Source organism: Cervus canadensis, chromosome 6 (genome assembly GCF_019320065.1).
Source record: "Cervus canadensis isolate Bull #8, Minnesota chromosome 6, ASM1932006v1, whole genome shotgun sequence".
Taxonomy (NCBI): domain Eukaryota; kingdom Metazoa; phylum Chordata; class Mammalia; order Artiodactyla; family Cervidae; genus Cervus; species Cervus canadensis.
Genome location: NC_057391.1, coordinates 440162 through 460956, shown reverse-complemented (window position 1 = coordinate 460956; position 20795 = coordinate 440162). Strand labels below are relative to the sequence as shown.

Genomic DNA, 20795 nt, shown 5'->3' with positions numbered 1-20795 from the left:
GGCATGGGCAGGACAGCTGCCCCCTCTGGCAAATGTGAATAGCTTTAAAGGGGCAGAAATCATCAAATGCAAACATTCCAACACCTCCTTTTGGCATTACCCCCCTTCACCACAGCATCCATCCACCCGACCCTGAACATGTGCTCACCCCTGAGAATAACCAAGGACAATACCTGGAGATGCTGTGATACGGCCAACCATTAGATTAAGGCACACTTTGACAACCACCTTTGAGAATGTTTTCTAGAGGGCTTCTCATTCAGAAAAGAACATTCTCTGGGAGACTTTGTTGTCAATGACGATAACCATGAGAAGCAAGGTACCAGTCTTTCATTAAGAACTTTTTCCCCTTCTTCTGAACCTAAGATTATATACTCTCTACAGAAAGTACATAAGTTAAAATAAAAACATAAGCAGGTAATATCATTTATAACCCCAACCACTATTTACAAGTTAGCATACATCCTTTGCATGTACTCACAAGTAACACATAAAGATACATATATATGGGTTTTGGAATCACAGGGGCAGATAGAATCCTAGTTCTGACAGTAATGGTGTGATATACAATTTAACAATTTAAACCTTATAATTTACTTATTTGCAAAAACGAGGGTTACAGCACTTTCCCCATAGATCAGTGAGGGTTACAAGAGATGATACCGGCAAAGCACACAATTCAGTCCCGACACGGAAGACTTGCTAAGTGACAGGAGACGGCATCACTAGGAAAGTTTCTCATTCATCTGCGCTCTGTGTTCCTTTCCTATTCCTGCTGAAACAAACTACCACAAACTTAATGACTTGAAACAACACACGTTTATTATCTTAGAGCTCTGCAGGTCAGAGGCTAAAACGGTTTCAATTAGGCCAAAATGAAGACCCCCGAAGGCTCTGGGGAAGAATTCATTTCCGCTCCTCGTCCAGCCTCTGATGGCTTCTGGCACTCCCTTGCCGAAGGCCGCTGCTTCCACCTTCAAGCCACAGCCTTGCTCTTCAAATCTCTCTCAGACTCTGACCCTCTGTTTCCGTCCTCACATCTCTTTCTGCCTTCCTCTTATAAAGACCCTTTTGATTACACTGGAGCCACTTGGTAATCCAGGATAACATTTCCATCTCAAAAGTAACTTAATCACACAGGCAAAGTCCCTTTTATCATGTAAGGTAACATATTAATAAAGCCTGGGGATTAGGACGTGGACATCTTTGGGAGGAAGGTGCATTATTTGACCAACCAGATGCTCTTACGAGACTAAGCCATTTGAAGATGGTAACATGAATACAGTGGAATTATTTTTCTCCAGTTTGCCTAAATTCTTTCCATAAAAGTAACATGTTTGTTGTCAAATCCTATCGACCTATTCTTTTGTCATTTTGGCCACTTCATTTTAAGCCTAGGAATCCCTCCCATATCCACTCAGGTTCGTGCATGTGGTCAGGTGGACAGACCTGTATTTTGACTCACTGTTACAGTTTCAAAAAATACAGAAATACATAAAGTCAGATTAAATTCTGTATAATCGTAAGGGATTTTATTTAGGTCGTACCTGAATGGTCTAACAGTTTCCCCTACTTTCTTCAATTTAAGTCTGAATTTGGCAATAAGAAGTTCATGATCTGAGCCACACTCAGCTCCCGGTCTTCTTTTTGCTGACTGTATAGAGCTTCTCCACATTTGGCTGCAAAGAATATAATCAATCTGATTTCGGTGTTGGCCATCTGGTGATGTCCATGTGTAGAGTCTTCTCTTGTGTTGTTGGAAGAGGGTGTTGGCTATGACCAGTGCATTCTCTTGGCAAAACTCTACTAGCCTTTGCCATGCTTCATTCTGTACTCCAAGGCCTAATTTGCCTGTTACTCCAAATTTGCCTGTTATTCCAAGGCCAAATTTGCCTGTTACTCTTGACTTCCTACTTTTGCATTCCAGTCCCCTATAATGAAAAGGACATCTTTTTTGGGTGTTAGTTCTAGAAGGTCTTGTAGGTCTTCACAAAACCGTTCAACTTCAGCTTCTTCAGCTTTACTGGTCAGGGCAAGGACTTGGATTACTGTGATACTGAATGGCTTGCCTTGTAAACAAACAGAGATCATTCTGTCGTTTTTGAGATTGCATCTAAGTGCTGCATTTTGGACTCTTTTGCTGATTATGAGGGCTACTCCATTTCTTCTAAGGAATTCTTGCCCACAGTAGTAGATATAATCGCCATCTGAGTTAAATTCACCCCTTCCAGTCCATTTTAGTTCTCTGATTCCTAGAATGTCAACATTCACTCTTGCCATCTCCTGTTTGACCACTTCCAATTTGCCTTGATTCATGGACCTAACATTCCAGTTTCATATGCAATATTGCTCTTTACAGCATTGAACCTTGCTTCCATCACCAGTCACATCCACAACTGGGTGGTGTTTTTTTTGCTTTGGCTCCATCTCTTCATTCTTTCTGGAGTTATTTCTCCACTGATCTCCAATAGCATATTGGGCACCTACCAACCAGGAGAGTTCATCTTTCACTGTCCTATCTTTTTGTCTTTTCATACTGCTCATGGGGTTCTCAAGGCAAGAATACTGAAGTGGTTTGCCATTCCCTCTCCAGGGGACTATGTTTCGTCAGAACTCTCCACCATGACCCGTCCGGACGGTCTTGGGTGGCCCCACATGGCATGGCTCATAGTTTCATTGAGTTACACAAGGCTGTGATCCATGTGATCAGTTTGATTCATTTTCTGTGACTGTGGTTTTCATTCTGTCTGCCCTCTGATGGATAAGGATAAGAGGTTTCTGGAAGCTTCTTGATGGGAGAGACTGAGTGGGAAACTGGGTCTTGTACTGATGGGCGGGACCATGCTTGGTAAATCTTTAATCTAATTTTCTGTTGATGGACAGGCTCCTTATTGCAAAATTCAGACTTAAATTGAAGAAAGTAGGGAAAACCACTAAATCATTCAGGTATGACCTAAATCAATCCCTTATTATTACACAGTGGAGGTGAGAAATAGATTCAAGGGCTTAGATCTGATAGACAGAGTGCCTGATGAACTATGGATGGATAGTCATGACATCGTACAGGAGGTAGTGATCAAGACCATCCCCAAAAAAAGAAATGCAAAAAGGCAAAATGGTTTTCTGAGGAGGCCTTACAAATAGCTGTGAAAAGAAAAGAAGCTAAAGGCAAAGGAGAAAAGGAAAGATATACCAGTTTGAATGCAGAGTTCCAAAGAATAGCAAGAAGAGATAAGAAAGCCTTCCTCAGTGATCAATGCAAAGAAACAGGAAAACAATAGAATGAGAAAGACTAGAGATCTCTTCAAGAAAATCAGAGATACCAAGGGAACATTTCATGCAAAGATGGGCTCAAGAGAGGACAGAAATAGTATGGACCTAACAGAAGCAGAAGATGTTAAGAAGAGGTAGCAAAAACACACAGAAGAACTATACAAAAAATATCTTCACGACCCAGATAACCACGACGGTGTGATCTACTCACCTAGAGCCAGACATCCTGGAATGGGAAGTCAAGTGGGCCTTAGGAAGCATCACTACGAACAAAGCTAGTGGAGGTGATGGAATTCCAGTTGAGCTATTTCACATCCTAAAAGATGATGCTGTGAAAGTGCTACACTCAGTATGCCAGCAAATTTGGAAAATTCAGCAGTGGCCACAGGACTGGAAAAGGTCAGTTTTCATTCCAATCCCAAAGAAAGAAAGGCAATGCCGAAAAATGCTCAAAGTACCACACAACTGCACTCATATCACACACTAGCAAAGAAAGGCTCAAAATTCTGCAACCCGGGCTTCAACAATATGTGAACTGTGAACTTTCGGATGTTCAAGCTAGATTTAGAAAAGGCAGAGGAACCAGAGATCAAATAAGCAACATCCGTTGGATCACAGAAAAAGCAAGAGAGTTCCAGAGAAACATCTATTTCTGCTTTATTGACTACGCCAAAGCCTTTGACTGTGTGAATCACAACAAACTGTGGAAAACTCTGAAAGAGATGGGAATACCAGACCACCTGACCTGCCTCCTGAGAAATCCATGTGCAGGTCTGGAAGCAACAGTTAGAACTGGACATAGAACAACAGACTGTTTCCAAATAGGGAAAGAAGTATATCAAGGCTGTATATTGCCACCGTGTTTATTTAACTTATATGCAGAGTACATCATGAGAAACGCTGGGCTGGATGAAGCACAAGCTGGAATCAAGACTGCTGGGAGGAATATCAACAACACCAGATATGTGGATGACACCACACTTATGGCAGAAAGTGCAGAACTAAAGAGCCTCTTGATGAAAGTGAAAGAGGAGAGTGAAAAAGCTGGCTTAAAACTCAACGTTCAGAAAATGAAGATCATGGCATCTGGTCCCATTACTTCAAGGAAAATAGGTGGTGAAACAATGGAAACAGTAAAAGCCTTTATTTTGGGGGGCTCCAAAATCACTGCAGATGGTGACTGCAGCCATGAAATTAAAAGATGCTTGCTCCTTGGAGGAAAAGCCATGACCAACCTAGACAGCATATTAAAAAGCAGAGACATTACTTTACCAACAAAGGTCTGTCTAGTCAAATCTATAGTTTTTCCAGTAGTCATGTATGGATGTTGGACCATAAAGAAAACTGAGAGCCAAAGAATTGATGCTTTTGAACTGTGGTGTTGGAGAAGACTCATGAGAGCCCCTTGGACTACAAGGAGATCCAACCAGTCCATCCTAAAGGAAATCAGTCCTGAATATTCATTGAAAGGACTGATGCTGAAGCTGAAACTCCAACCCTTTGGCCACCTGATGTGAAGAACTGACTCTTTGGAAAAGATCCTGATGTTGGGAAAGACTGAAGGCGGGAGAAGGGAAAAGACAAAGGATGAGATGGTTGAATGGCATCACCGACTCGATGCACCTGAGTTTGAGGAAGCTCTGGGAGTTGATGATGTACAGGGAAGTCTGGTGTGCTGCAGTCCATGGGGTCGCAAAGAGTCGGACACAACTGAGAGACTGGACTGAACTGATTAAATTCTGTTGTGCACAGGAAACCACCTCATAGCTAGCGGTGCACTCTCCCAGAGCTGATGCTCTGCACTCACACACACGTGTGTTTCCATTTATTTATGGGGCCAATGTGCACACTTATGTCTCTAGTCCAGCTGGGATTTCCTTCAGTGAATGCTACACACCTCGGAACTCCTCCTTTCACCTGTTCTAAACAATGATTAACCAAAGCACTACCTAGGCAACAGGTGTTACTTTTCTAAAGCCTGTTTTGTGGGCTATTCCTTTTTTTTTTTTTCCAGTTCTGCACACCTGGAGATCAGTCCTTTGCCTCTTCCACCTCATTTCTGGAGGTACCATGGTTCACCTGCTAACTGTTGCATAAAACCACATACTAACACTCAGGTAAAATTAACTCATGTCCAGAGGATACATTCTTTAAACTCAAGTCCATTAAGTGACATCACATTTCTCGCTTTATGAGTGGGGAAAAAGGAAAATGGTTCTATTTGATAAGTGAGTGATTCCCCTCAAATCTGTCATAAAGAAGCCCAGGAATCCAGCATGCAAGCACGACAGTCACTTAATGTCACTCACTTCTCCAGAGCTTTAAAGGGTCCTTAGGGCACATAAAACAGGATCGAGAAACTTCTGGAGAGTGAAAGGGAAGGAGTGCAGCCCTGCCCCGTAGAAAATGCCACGAGGTTGCCTGAAAGGCCCCCTGATGCCACTCTTAGCTGCTGTGTGATGACCACTCCACTCTATTCAAGGCTTCTGCAATCCTGAACCCCTCTATAGCCAGTCATTTTTTGAGGACTCATTGTGAAAATGTATCTACATGCACTGCAGAAAGCAAATGAAATACACCAGACCTGAAATACTCACAGAAATGACACGGAACTAAGCCTCCCTGAGTTCCACCGGCGATGCTCACATCTCTGCTCTCTGGGGTCACATCCCAGCCAGGCTGGCCGTTCCATGGCAGGGAGTAGGATGTTTTAACCGGGAATGACACCAGGTCATCCCAGCTAAGAAGCATCCGTACCCATTTCTGATGGTGATTATGCCACAGGTTTTCTGAAGGCATAGTGCAGACTAGACAGGTCAGAGCGCTTACTGAAGGGAGAAGCTAAGGAAGCCAGCTCTGAGACGGCATGTCAGTCACCTCTGGTGTGAGGACAGAGGCCGACTTTGGAAAGGTGAGGAGGGGTAATTACCCAGCAGTAGCAGCAGCAGGGGAGAAGGCAATGGCACCCCACTCTGGTACTCTTGCCTGGAAAATCCCATGGATGGAGGAGCCTGGTAGGCTGTAGACCATGGGGTCGCTAACGGAAACGACTGAGCGACTTCACCTTCACTTTTCACTTTCACGCATTGGAGAAGGAAATGGCAACCCACTCCAGTGTTCCTGCCTGGAGAATCCCAGAAAAGGGGAGCCTGGTGGGCTGCTGTCTATGGGGTCACACAGAGTCGGACACGACTGAAGCGACATAGCAGCAGCAGCAGAAGGCCCTGACACTGGGTAAGACTGAGGGCGGGAGGAGAAGGGGGCGACAGAGGACGAGATAGTTGGATGGCATCACAGACTCGATGGACATGCAGTTGAGCAAGCTCCGGGAGATGGTGAAGGACAGCGAAGCCTGGCGTGTTGCAGTCCACAGGGTCGCAAAGAGTCGGACACAATTGAGAGACTGAACTAGAACAGCATCAGTATTCTCAGTAGAATGTGCTCACAAGGGGACAGCAGTGTTTCTCACCATGACCCAGACCTCGGCACCAAACACCAGGAAGGCAGCGTCTCTGCCGCCGCTTGCTGGCAAGCAGCAAATGACAACCAGCAGACCCCAGCGAGTCTCACTTAGATAATTAGACGCACAGTCTGGTTGAAGCCAGACACAAACTGTCCGATTCCGTCTGAAATAATTATGAGTGGCCAAGACACGGTTTCTATCTCTGGATCCGACAGGCGAGTTAAATGCCTTTCTAAGTGCCACCACACCCCTTTAATGCACTTCAAATTGTATGTGAAATTTATCACCTGTCTGTGGGCTCTGGGCCTGAGAGTACTGGGCCTCTGCTAGCCTGACAGCTGTAGACCTCAGGAGGAAAGGGGACCTTCCCGATGCCACCCGAGCAGCCTCGAAGAGACAGCCCCATGGAAAAGCAGGATGAAGGGCGCAAGGGCCACCGGAGCAAACGTGTCCACAGCCATTTCTGCCTTTGTGGTGTTTGCTGACAGTTGAAAACATTTTCATTTCTCACTCTTTTGATTTCAGTATTCTCAGAGTCTCTGGCAGCTCCCCACAGCCTGGTGCCAAATGCCACTGTCTGGTCTTAATGGCTCTGTCTGTCTCCCCACCCCCTACCACATATGGGTCAGACAGGTCACGTCACAGCTGCCTTTTACTGCATATGTCACTCCCCCCAGGGAGAAGGATGTTTTCTCCCCCAGATACTGAAATCCTATCATTCTTAAAGAGCCCCGTCTCATTCAGGAGACCCCCGTGAGCAGCTCAGGCAGAAGCAGATGCTCCTTCTTTAGGTCCTTTATTTGCACCAAACTCATTTGGCACGTGTGGTCGCTCGCCACAGCCATCCCTGTGCCCGCACACGTGAGCTGGTCACAGGGCCCATTCCAGCACCCAGTGCCAGGTCACAGCAGACGCACCACCTGGGTGAACAGCTCCTCGCTGGATTGGGGCTCTCATACCATAATGGGCTTGGGTCCCCAACTCCAGTGAAGTCTATGTTTAACATACAGCGCCCTGTGTGAACTCCCGGAGATGAGACAGGCGAGCTGTGAGGGGACAGTGCTGGGCAGACATTAGGGGGCAGCGGGGACTGGGTTAAGTTGGAGAGGGCAGGCCCCGTTACCATCAGGTATCTGCCTCTCAACCCCGCTTTTGTTACAGGGCGGGAAGGTGGGCTCCAAGATGCTAGATAATTCTGCAAGGGAAAAAAAATCCAAATATCTGATTTTTTTAAGTGAAAGATTTTGCTGTGACTTTGCTGTGCAAAGGGCCACTTGCTAATTTTTCAAAAATACTGTGTAGGTATATATAAGCATCTCTGTGGGTTCCAGCTGTGAGTCTGGGGCCTGTGATCTAGGAACCTCCACTGATGTTCTCTGCAACTCTTCATGATGGGTGCTGTCCTGCATGTAACAGTGAGAATCAAAGACAGTCTCTGCCCTCAGAGTCTGAACCCTAGCTCTGGACATGCGACAGACCTGTGGTCATATGAGCAAGTGGTAGCACATGCTGATAGTGTAGACATAGGACTTTCAACCTTTTGAAGTGAGAAGGGTTGTCATTGGCTCAGGCTTCTCTGAGATAGGCTTCTTTCTTATTAACAGAAGTTCTCAATATACACCCTTGTATGAAGGAAGTCTCATGCCTAAGATTGCAAGGGACAGGGCTAAAATTCTTTAACTTCACCTCCTGCTATTTTCCCAGACCACAGCAAGCCAAAATGACAATCAGTGATGGTGTCAGATATTGAGGACCTACTCCTTACAGGATACTACACATTCAGTATTTCATTTCATTGGTTTCAGAGATAAATAAAGCACACTCTTTCATGTAATCCTCTCGAGTAACTTTATGAGGCTGTACTCCTTTCCCCATTTTACAACTGAGGAAAGAAGAGGGAGGGTGCTAAGTAACCCATTCAAGGCCATAAAAAGTTGTGAGGCTGGGCCTCCAACCCAAGGCCGCAAATTGCAGAGAACCGGGAGTGACAGAAGAGTCCTGCATGGACCAGAGATGAGCATGATATGAACCGAAGACTGCGACTAATCCAATTCTGGGCACCTGGGTTCCAAAAGTAAACAATAAGTGCAATCACACAAGATACAGACAGACCACCCATAGTACAGACTGCAGTAAGAGAAACTGCCAGGTTTCAAAGCGACCTGTGTGTGATTTATGCCAGGGGTCATCAGCCTGGATTCGTACGCCTCGATGAGGACCTGCGGAATCCCGAGAGCGGACACAAACTTGAGGGCGTGTCTATCTTCTCTGGAAGGAAGCATCGAGTTTTCAGATTCTGGGAAAGGTTCCTTACCCAAGAAGGGCTCAGTCTAGGGTGAGAAGGGCGGGAAGGGAAGCGACAGCTCTGCAGCAAGGACCTGATGTCCTGGGCAGCAAAACCGAGTCCCAAGATGCTCCAGGAGCTGGGGAGGGTGGGAAACATGTGGGGCCCCGCATGGATGAGCTCATCACTCCCCAAGGGCTGCAGACTTCCTGAAGAAAATGATCAACAGGACAAAGAAGGATGTGACAGTTCGCCAAGGCTGAGCCCACCCTCTCCTCTCCCACCTGCTAACTCACACAGGAACCAGGGACTGCATGAACACATCCTGGACTTCCTGAGGACAGTCCTAGAACCCGAGGGAGATATTTTCCTGGTTTCTTTCAGGTGAAGGTCATTGATTTTTCAAGATAAAGGTGGACAAGCAACATACATGCTGATGAAAAACAGGAATTGTATTTATTATTGTTATTTTCTTAGGTACACGTATAAGACACTAGAATGACGACTTCTAACAAGAGAAAGGATTCTCTTGAGCACGGGTGAAAAGATTTTCTGCCGACAAGAAACTGACATGGTGAACAAGTTTTAATGTGAAATTTGGGACATGGAGAAAGAAGCTTAAGTAAAACTTAAAACCCAGCTACAGTGGAGGGCCATAAATATGCTAGGTTAGCACAGAAGGGATTTCAAATCAAATAGGGAAAAATTAAAGGGAATTGGAATATCATCATAAATGCATAGACTGTGGACCTAAACTTCTGAAGAAAAGATGATCTTATACAAATATGGCCTTGGTGGAAGTGACAGAGCAAGAGGAAGGTGTGTCTTATCCAACAGAAGCCATCCAGAGGAGGGTAGAAGAGAACAGTCATGTGTCGGGATAACAGTCTTAGAGTGGAACCACATGTGGCCCAGACGACAGCTGTAGAGTGGAACCCCGTGTGGCCATAAGACCACATCACTGGCTGTCTGCATGCACAGACCTCCTTCCCACGAGAGCGACGACGATACAAAGGAAGGCAGCGGCCGGGTTCCCTGCAAGACTCACTGGTTCAGCTGGAAGAAACATTCCCCCATAATATTCCATTTAATTAGGCTAGTCTGTTTAGCAGACTGAACTGACACAAGAAATCTCATACTCATTTCAAATACATAGAAATACTGGACACAATTTAATCAATTTAAAAAAAAAATCTACCTAACCTCAGAAGCAAAAAGGTCAATAGCTGAAAAAAAGGAAAAATTTCCAAATTAGAGCAATCAGTGGGTTTGAAGATAGACGGCACCCACACAGCTATCAAAGTGAGACCAGGAAAAAAGTCAGAAAACTCCTTAGCTGGTAAGGACCTACCACACACAAGAGGAGGAAAGACATCTATTGGGCTAAATCTTTAAATGTATTTGCATTTCTTGAACACAAGTTAACTTGACTGTGCAGGAAAGAGCTAACATTCTACACTGGGTACTATGCAGGTTATTGGGAACACGCCATCTTATTTAATAGTAAACATTCAGATTCTTACGCTGAACCATTACAAATGGGTAAAAAACTTCCAATCTACTCCCCTAAAATTGACTTGCCACCATGTATGCTTGTATCTGGGCTTCCCTGGTGGCTCAGAATCCACCTGCAGGAGACTCGGGCTGGATCCCTGGGTCGGGAAGATCACCTGGAGAAGGGAATGGTTACCCACTCCAGTATTCTTGCCTGGAAAAATCCATGGACAGAAGAGCGTGGCGGGCTACAGACCATAGGATCACAAAGAATTGGACACAACAGAGCGACTTTCATTTTCACATGCTTGTTTCTGGGGCTAGAAACGACCTGCCCACCATAATCTAGCCTTCCCACCCCTCTATAAATCTCAGGCCCCAGGTTAGACAAAACCCTCACCCATGGCTCCTTGCTGGTAACTTACAAAACCCAAGAACCAACCAGCTTTTATTTTTCTCCCCTGTAATCAGTGTTGCTAAACAAACTTCTCGTATTTCAGTGTTGACTCTCTTGACATTCTCATTTTTTGAACTTTTCTTAAAATTTGAAAGAAATAAACCACATTCTGGGTCATATTCCAACTCTTCACTTTTAGGTTCTCTTTTACTTCAAAGTCAGGAATTTAATTATTTAGGAAGGTTAGTTTAGCAACAGTTCATTAATGCCCAAGACACACATTCCTTTCTTTTTAAAGGGGAAAGTCATTCTGCCAGAGGGACAGGTTAAATCAAGCAGGTTTTCACACTTGCACTGAGACAGGGGAGCAGGAATGAAGTGGTTCCTGACCGGCCTTCCACCTGACAGCTATCCACCAGGCTCCACTCCCCTCCCGCCAGCCAGATGTCCCTCCCCATCCCACTCTCCTCATCCTTCCTCTCTCCCGCCAGGCTTTACTGGCTGCCAACACAACCAATCACATGGCAAACACTTCTTGCACCAAACAGGCTTCCCTTCTTCCAGGACTCTACACAACCTCTGCCTGCCATCACTGATCCGCCTGCTTCCTGGAGCCACCAGACATCCGCTGTCTGCCCTCCTTGCCTTAGACCTCTGAACAAATTGAGACTCACACAATTCAGCGTTCGGTTTGACAAAAGGGGGCAAAAGGGGAGGGATGGGGGAAGAAGTTAAAATATAAAGCAACCCCTACGTTCTGCCTGGGTGCACAGAGAACATCAAGGGGAAGTGACTACTTACTAGTTCCTTAAAAAAAAAATTAAAAACTCCTCTAGTTCAAGCAGTCACTTTTTAGTCTAGATTTGCCAAAATCACTTCTCCTGTATGAATAACCTACACTGGAGGAGCTCCGTCAGTTAAGAGTTTACTTTGAAAGGTTTTCCCCTTTATCTGCTACCAATTACCAATCTTTTCTGACAACATACATGCACACACAATTCATCTATAGACCATCTCTGTAGTTCTGTTTTTGACAGGTTCACATATTAACTGTCATTGAGCTGTGTCTCCCGTGTGTGTGTGGTGGGCACAGAAGAACACACACTGTCTCCACCCAGCACGCAGCGCACACTCACGCACACACAAGGAGGACTGGGTGTCTAAGGCAAAGACCATACAACTACTCCCTTTTCTTAGCGAGGTGAGACAGTTACTGGACTTTATGACTTCTGCCCCAATTGTCCCCACCCCAAATACCTTCTACTTTCCTCCCCTGCATCCATTTCTGTACTTTTCCTAGTAACGCAAAAGCTCAGATGGACTGTGTGGCACCTAAGAAAGGACAGAGACTTCAATTCTCAAGCCTGTTGTCCACCCACATCAGCGATGTTTGCTCACTGCCGAGTTTAAACATGACTTGAAATGATGCCGAAACAAGAGAAGAGTTGACCGTATTTGACTGGTGGCCACAAGTAGGACACAGACGCTTTCCTTTTTTCCTTCCAGAACTTCTGAGCCACCAGGTGAGGCGCTCTCTGGCTGACAAGCTCCCTTCCCATCGGTATGAAAAGCCAACACGCAGGACCAAAGGCTGGAGCCCGTGTTTCCACGGGGCCTCTCTCCTCCACCGCCGGGAGCGTGCTCAGTTGCCTTCTGCCAGAGCAGCTTCGCGATCCCTACCTTGTCAAGTGCTGCCGTCCTCCGTGCCCAGCATGGAGTGGAGTCTCGATCACCCAGAGGTGTGGGGGTGGCGCCACACAGTCAGAGGTGGTCTGTTGGCCGGTCGGCCACCCTGCAGTAGCCTTTGAATGAACTCAGTGACTCAGCGGCGTCCCCTCCCCGCCCAGGCCTCCCCTCTCAGTCCTCTGGGTCGCAGTGATGCCCATGTGACAGCACGCTGTCTCCACTGAGACTAATCCCATATCAATAAGAGCTTTCAGCCTGACCCAGGCCAGATTACTCTGTCTCACAAACACTCTGCTGACCTTCCCCGCGGGGCCAGAGATGCTCCCCTGGCGAGTACTAGTTACAGAAGAGTTGACAGAGGCCGATCCCTCGGTGTGATGATTTCACATCCAAACCGAGCAGCTTTAACAAAGCAATTTGGTTAGGTGTCCAATATTCAATCCGTCGACCAGGCGCTGAGGATTTTACACAGATGCAGTGATAAAAACCACTTTTGGGTTCTCTGAAACACACCCACCATGGCAGAGTTATCATTCCTATATGCATCACCACTGCCACCAAGTCAAAAGATGACAAATAAAGGCTGTGCATTAAAGACAGGTTAAGACGAGTTCACAAATACCAGATGCATAGGTTCTGCTATCAGATTCCCCCCCACCCTGACACACACGGAGGCAAGGCAAGACAACGTGGTTTTGATTCTCAGATGAATTTGGACTAAATGCGGTAGGTTTCTAAAGAATGCTGAAACAACTATGACTGATTCTTAACCAAAACAGTCTAAACTGATTCTGAACAGAATTCAATGAAGCAAAACTTGAAGGTGTCAAGGAACCAAACAGAATGGACCAATTCCCTCCCCTTTCCATCTTTTCCAGCAATTTTTATCCCTATTCCTGGTCTCTCTCTACAGCCTTTCTAAGCAGACTTGATAAATAAAAGGAATGGGTACAGAGCCTACAAACTGTCAAGGAGATAACTGGGTGTTCCCCAAGAACCTGACATACGGGCCTGGAGAGACGGTCTTGAGGGTTTGCAGGAACAGTTTCATCAGCATTGTGTGCAAGAATAAGAATGCTAGGCCATATATAAAATCATCACAGAGGATTTTTCCAGCACTAAATTTATGAAGCCATCTCAAGAGAGGATGCTCTCTGCACACACAGCTCTCTTCTCAGAAAAGCTCTACATAGTGATTTGAAAAGAAAGGTTTTTAGTTCTAAAACTGCAACCATAGCTACTGAAAAATTCAACCTCGTTTCCTTAGAAATGTATTAAAATGAAAAAAAAATGCACCAACTGAAAATGTACTTTTCATATTAAAATACTTGAAGCTTATTCAAGTCTCTGTTCAAACCAGGTGGGCAGATTGGGGGAGCTGGGAATTGTATCACAGAGAAGAGAGCAGCCGTGGGCTACCCTGAGGAGGAGCCTCCAAGTGGAAAAACACTAGGGGAAGGCATGGACGTCAAGGACGCAGGAGGAACTCAGTAAGGGAAGGGGGAGATTCCTTCCCAAGTTGTTTTTTCCTTTCTGTCCCAGAATTCTAATTATTACCAGGGAGAATGGTAATTCCAAGTACTTTCTGATCCTGATAGCTTTTACTATTTGTCAGACATTAGACCTCGAATTCAAGGCGGATTAATTTGGAAAATTAAATTGCACCCATTTAAAAAATTCGAAGTCTTAGTTTTATACACAATAATTAATAACTGCAAATAGACAACACAGAATAACTAGGCAAATACTTAGAATTAAAAGGGGAACTGTCTGTGCTCAATCACTTCAGTAGTGTCTGACTCTTTGTGACCCCATGCACTGTACCCCACCAGGCTCCTCTGTCCATGGGTTTCTCCAGGCAAAAATACTAGAGTGGATTGCCATTCCCTTCTCTAGGGGATCTTCCTGACCCAGGGATCAAACCTACATCTCCTGCATCTCTTGCATTGCAGGTGGATTCTTTAGCACTGAGTCTCCGGGGAAGAATTAAAAAGGGAACTCTCTGTAACTCTCCCCTAAACCCATGACAGGGCTGAAGCAGGGAGCCTAGGGCTGGTTTATGGTTTACAGACAAAGCAGCAGAGAATTTCATCACTGAGGGCTGCTTCCCGCTCTGGGTTATGGAAGCAGGCAGTCCAAACGGTGGTCTTCGTCTTCCCTCTCTCCCCTGTCTCCTGATCCAGCCTGACTAGCATGTTCTCCGATGAGTTCCAGAAACAAGATGTATTTTCTGTTGATGAGATGAAGGCTCTGCCTGAAGCTTTCACAGATGGTGTGGAAATGAAAATCCACCCAGATGTCGTCATCAACTCAATGCTCATGAGTTTGCGCAAACTCTGGGAGAGGGTGAAGGACAGGGAAGCCTGGCATGCTGCAGTCCATGGGGTCACAAAGAGTCAGACACGAGTGAGCGACTGAACAACAGCAAAGGCAAACAGGGCAGGCCTAGGAGCAGAGGCGGCGGGTTAGCGATCTGACCGCCCGGGGCCCACGGGCAGGAGACGGATGGCTGCGGCTCGGTCTGTGCGGCTGGCGTAAGTGCTATCACCACCCCCTCCAGCCCCACTCGCGTCCTCACCGGGACTGACCTGGTGCTGCACGGCCTCGGAGATGCGCATGGCCTTGTTCTGTTGAGAAGGTGGACTAAACTTGATGGCGAAAAAAACCTGAGCCCACGCTGCCATGCCCCTGTGGGCTCTCCTTCCCCTCTCAGGGTCATTTCTGAAAAGGTGGATATTCACTTCTGCCCTGTTTACCTGCCAGTGTCAATAAGACGCTCAAACAATGCACTCGAAAACAAACATTACAAAACGCAGGATGTTATCAGAAGACACATTCTCATCAGTCTCAAACGGCTTTCTACCCAAAGACAAGGTATAGAAAGCATAAATAGTTCCAAGGTTGAAAGAAAGTCGTAGAGAATGTTCTTCTATTGTACAGTAGGAAAATATCTTATTTGCTTTAAACAAGGGAAATCTAATCTAATAGTTTGAAAACAACAGATTAGAGGTGAAATGGTAAAAACAAACAAACAAACAAAAAACGATGCGGGAAACGGAACATTCTCCAGTAAGACTGACTGCAACTGGCACTAAAGGCGTGACTGAGGAGTTGAGGCACACACACCAGCTCTGGAGTCCAGCTTCCACAGGACACCCGAAGGCACAGCACAGCCTGGCTCCTTTGCAGCTTCAGCTTAGGAGGGTCTGCCAGCCCTCTCCCGCCCAGGACTGGCCCCAAACTGGCAGTCACCCCTGTGCTGGCATCTGGAAGGAACACTGACAACTCTGCACCTCAGGACTGCTCCAAACATGCAGGCTTAGGGCGGCAGGCCACTGGAGACACGTGGGCCGAACATCTCGTTTACAGTCAGGGAGATGGGAGGCCTGGCAGCAGGCTGCAGGCACTTCCCCAAGAAAGGCAGCACCCAAGCCTTGCTACACACACCGGGCCCTGAACTCCGCACCCAGCGTGCATTCCACTAGCTTGGAGTGCCTTTCTTTTTTTTTTTTTGCATCTAACTGGAATTCCTATTTTTTTGCCCATCTGTCAGCATGTATATGAAAACCATAAGCCTTTAAATTTATCTTGGAGCATTTTCTCCTCCTGGCTTGATAAAAATCCATGTTCCCTATTTTGCCTTAGGTCAGATTTTCTCCAAAAACATAAACATCTCAGGTGCTCTGAGGAACCCTGGCCTTGAACTATTTTGAATGTACAAAATGGGTACATCAGGTAATTGGTTTATGAATCCTTCTTAACATTCACACAGCTCCTTATGGTTTCCATCACCTCTTTCGCATGTGATCCGCACAAGAGCTCTATAATAAAGGCAGGGCAAGGATTACTTCGCACTATATGTGATGCTCTGGGAGGTTCAGTGATTCACCTGCTGCCAGCACTACGATGGAGCACCAGGTCTTCCTTCTCCATTCATTCCAGTTAACATTATGCAGCAGGCATGGGGGTTGAAACCAGCAGGAGAAGCTGTATAAAAAAGAAGTCAGTGGGAGTTCCCTGGTGGCCTAATGGTTAGGATTCTGGGCTTTTCATTCAGGTTCAATCCCTGGTCAAGGTACTGAGATCCTACAAGCTGCGTGGTACAACAAACAAACAAAAAAACAGGACTCGAATTTTCAGGGAGCTGGCATGTAGTGGGGAGACACACACACATTACAAAGACATGAGTTCAGGAGTTAGAAGCTTTGGAATCAGACAGACTCATGCTTGAGACTAGACTGCACTGTTTACTAGTTACCCGAGCACGGCAAGCCATGGGCAAGCATCTGTAAACTGCACTCTCCTTGGCTCACAGGACGGCCTCGAGAATTAAATGAGATAATACGTGAAAGGTGTCTGGTACAGGTCATGGTTCATGGTAAGCACTCCCTAAGCATGGTCCGTTTTAATGAGCATTGTGAAGTTGTGAAGTTGTGTCCAACTCTTTGCGATCCTGTGGACTGTAGCCTACCAGGCTCCTCTATCCATGGAATTTTCCAGGCAAGAGTGCTGGAGTGGGTTGCCATTTCCTTCTCCAGGGGAATCCTCCTGACCCAGGGGTCGAACCCAGATCTCCCACATTGCAGGCAGATGCTTTACCGTCTGAGCCACCAGGGAAGCCCTGGTGAGCATGAACACAATGCAATAAAGGTGAGACAGGAAGATCATTATGGAGCAGTCGTGTGACCCCCAGGCTTTGGGAGACAGTGTTTTTGGAGGAACTGAATCTTAGAGAACGGCTTTAATAAAAGGGCTGTTCATATAAAAAGATCCTTCTTTTCATCTATTCATCCATGTAGTCATCCAGTGCCTACTGTGAGCCCAGCACTTTACAAAATAATTCCCAGCAGGACTCCCGTGAATAAGGGGTTTTCCTAGAATGCTTAAATATGAGTTCATTTACGAGAGCTATACTCACAACACTTTTCAGTGTCGTTTCACTGGTGAAATGGGGCAAACCTGTGGTCCATTCTGACCCTTGCCAGTGGTAATAAATAGCTTAAGGAAAATACATCTACAAACAGAATCTCAACAAAATGACCTTTTGTTAACAATATAAAAAGTCATTCCCCCAAAGGCTACAGAGAGGGGTGAGCTGAATGAGGGCCCTACTTTATCAATAGCAGGGGTGGAGCCGAGAGATTAGAGACTTGTGATGTTTGACTTCTGTTTAGAAGAGAGAATGTATGGGGCCAAATGCTTGCTCACAGGCAGTATCTGCTGACTCACCAAAGGTGGCACAGCTCACCACCCCACCGTTTCCACGTGGTACTGTGATTTCAACTTCCTCTCCCTTCAAACCCTTCAACTCCCCTGTTTCTGGTAGTCAAAGGACCAAATGTAGGTGAAACAGAGGACGAGCCGGTGAGCTTTACTTTGACAAAAGAAAATAGTTCTGCTACTAAAGATACAAGAAAAAAAGTCATCAGATATGATCATTCATAAGCTGGATAATTAGTCTGAATCAATCCTTTGCGTGGCAAACTTCATGAGAAGGAAGTTGGTACCCACCTGTCCTTTACCCTATGACGAACAAGACTAATTTCTTTCTATAGTTTCTTAATCTTACATGGAAGGAAACCTACCATCCTTTATACCATCCTTCAGGAACACCCCGCAGCTATTGATATATGTATTGAGATATATATATATATATATATATATAGAGAGAGAGAGAGAGAGAGAGAGAGAGAGATATTAATATAGCTGACCTCTGGGGCATCTCTTGCCTGTCTCAGGCTGCTGCCCTGTGTTAAGAAAAAAATGATTACAACTTTCTTTAACTGGATTCTTTCAAATAGGATAAGATTTTCGTTTTCACTTGAAATGTCAGGTGAAACAAAACTGAAAAAGAGCAAACCTTCCAAGCATAAGAGACAGTACAAATGCAGTGCTATAAGAAGGTAACACTATCCTCTTAAGTTTTCTGCAAACTGAGACATAGAGGAAGTCACTGAAACTTTAACTAACACGAATACCATGTAAAAAGTAAAAATACATCCAATTTCTGCAAAGGTTCAGTTCTGTCAAGAGATATCTCTCATCTCAAGAATTATAAGAGGCTCCTGAGACATTACCCAAAGGTAATGTCACCAAGAACATGGCCACAAAAATCCACACATAGATTTCTTAACACTTGTATATTACAGCTCACTACAAAATTCAGAGACCTAACACCGAGGTCAGATCCTAAGGTATTCTGCGAAGGTGAAGGGATGCAGGACACATCAATATCCTATCACAGTCTAATTTCATAGAGTGGTCTAATTTCATCCAAGGACAGATCCTAAAATACTTCAAGAAGTGGATTGATAGAGGCTGCTTCTTAAATTGCCGTCCCCAAATATCATCTCTTATAACCAAGGTCTTTATAGAAGCTGTATATTTGAGAGGGCAAGATTCTATTCTGTATCTTGAGTCTAGGGATCCTGACAGGCTTTTACACTCTAAGATTGACGTTCTGAGCAATTCATTACTCTGCACATACAGAACTCATTCAGATTTTACGGATTGCTTGACATGTTTACCTTAAGTCATAAGGAACAGACTTATTAAAATGCTTCAGAGGTAGAGAAAGTAAGGCTTCAAAAATTATTTTCATTCCCCAAATGTTATTGCTCCCAATTGCCATATATCAACAGTGCCCAATCAGTCATGCTCTGCCTAAGCAAAGCATAAAACATCAGCTTGTGCCTACGGCAATTCCACGGGGATTCTCCAAACAGAGCCCACAAAGACTACAAAGGAAATGGGAACAATGACAGAATGGGTACGCTCTATTTGAGACATGACTACCTTTATGTCTGCAATAATTTTACTGTAAAGACCTGGTACAGAAATTTCTTCTGGGAAGGAGTCTTATATTAAGTTGTCAAGGAAAAAGCAAGTTATGTTTTTTCCATTCAAGGACACCACTGCACTTGTAACAGGAAAGGAGCTGCTTTCAAACATCAGACGGTAGTTCCTGGTGTCAGCTGACCCATGGACACTCTCCTTCGGCAGCCATTCTTAGAGGGAATCATCTACTGCCCGAGTCATCACACTTCGCTCAGGTCCCACATTTATCTTGGCTACCTTTCATAAAAAAGAAATACCAAGTTTGGCCCCCTCCCCCCAAAAAACAAGTGGGGGTGGGGAGGAGTGGATAGTGCTTTTATTAAATTTATAAATGGCTTTTCCAGAGTGTTCTTTCATTTTTACTTATAAAAACTGCGTTTGTGCTTATAGCCCTTTATGTCAGCAGTGATAACATCTGAAAGATACAGTCTCCACCTGACTTAATGGACTATGGTTGAGTGTCATGTTTTCTTTTTAAGGAGTCCCCACAATTTGACCTACCCTATTGCATTCATTAGGCTCTTGCAGCACACATTCTAGCATTAACAAAGGGAGAGAACAGGACAGAAACTGTGGTGACAAGGCCGTGGCAAACAAGAGTGAAACTTTAAGACCTGCACAGTATAACATGACTTTTTTTGCCCCAGACAAGTAATTCATCAGGAATTAGAAGGCATCTAAACAGACCTTCCCATAATTTGCCCATATTTTCTCTTTTTAAATATTCCCAATTATCCCTCTTATGCATTCACTCAGTGTTTAATATGAGTTTTGTGCTCTGCTAAACGTCAGAGAGTGGGAATAGTTTAGAAAATGCATACAACGTCCTTATCTGACATACACACACACACACACACTTTGTTGTTGTTATATAATTTATTTACTTTGGGCTGTGCTGGATCTTTGTTGCTGCTTGAGTTTTGTTTTTTTTCCTCTAGTTGCAACGAATGTGGGCTACTTTCCAGTTGCACTACATAGACTTCTCACTGCAGGTGACTTCTCTTATTGGAGAGCATGGGCTCTAGGGTGAGTAGGCTTCTGTAGTTGTGGCGTGTGGGCTCAGTAATTGTGGCTCCCAGGCTCGAGAACACAGGCTCAGTAGTAGTTGTGTACAGGCTTACTTAGCTCAAGGCATGTGGGATCTTCCTGGACCAGGGACTGAACCTGTGTCTCCTGCATTAGCAGGCAGATTCCTTATCACTAAGCCACCAGGGAAGCCCAAGGTCCTTATCTTAAATCCTATATTTTACTCTGGAATAGGTGACTACCATCCCACCTTCCTCACTCAATACAACATAAAACCAATACTGAATATCAGTCAGACAGTGTATCTAAGAATACACGTCCTCAGACTCAACATG

General features: G+C 45.2%; 1 protein-coding gene across 5 annotated transcripts in view; it reads right to left on the bottom strand.

Moving 5' to 3' along the window:
* Positions 1-20795, bottom strand: part of MCC (MCC regulator of WNT signaling pathway) — a 500790-nt gene that overhangs the window by 170646 nt on the left and 309349 nt on the right. The window contains exon 1 of one of the 5 annotated variants that reach the window (XM_043470600.1): positions 18183-18217. The exons of 3 other annotated variants lie outside the window; for them this stretch is intronic. In XM_043470600.1, coding sequence (XP_043326535.1) covers positions 18183-18185 — 3 coding nt within the window. In that variant the 5' untranslated portion in view covers positions 18186-18217. Of the gene's footprint in view, positions 1-15185; positions 18127-18182; positions 18218-20795 lie in introns of those variants that run through there. One more of the 5 variants, XM_043470595.1, reaches the window with a different exon arrangement.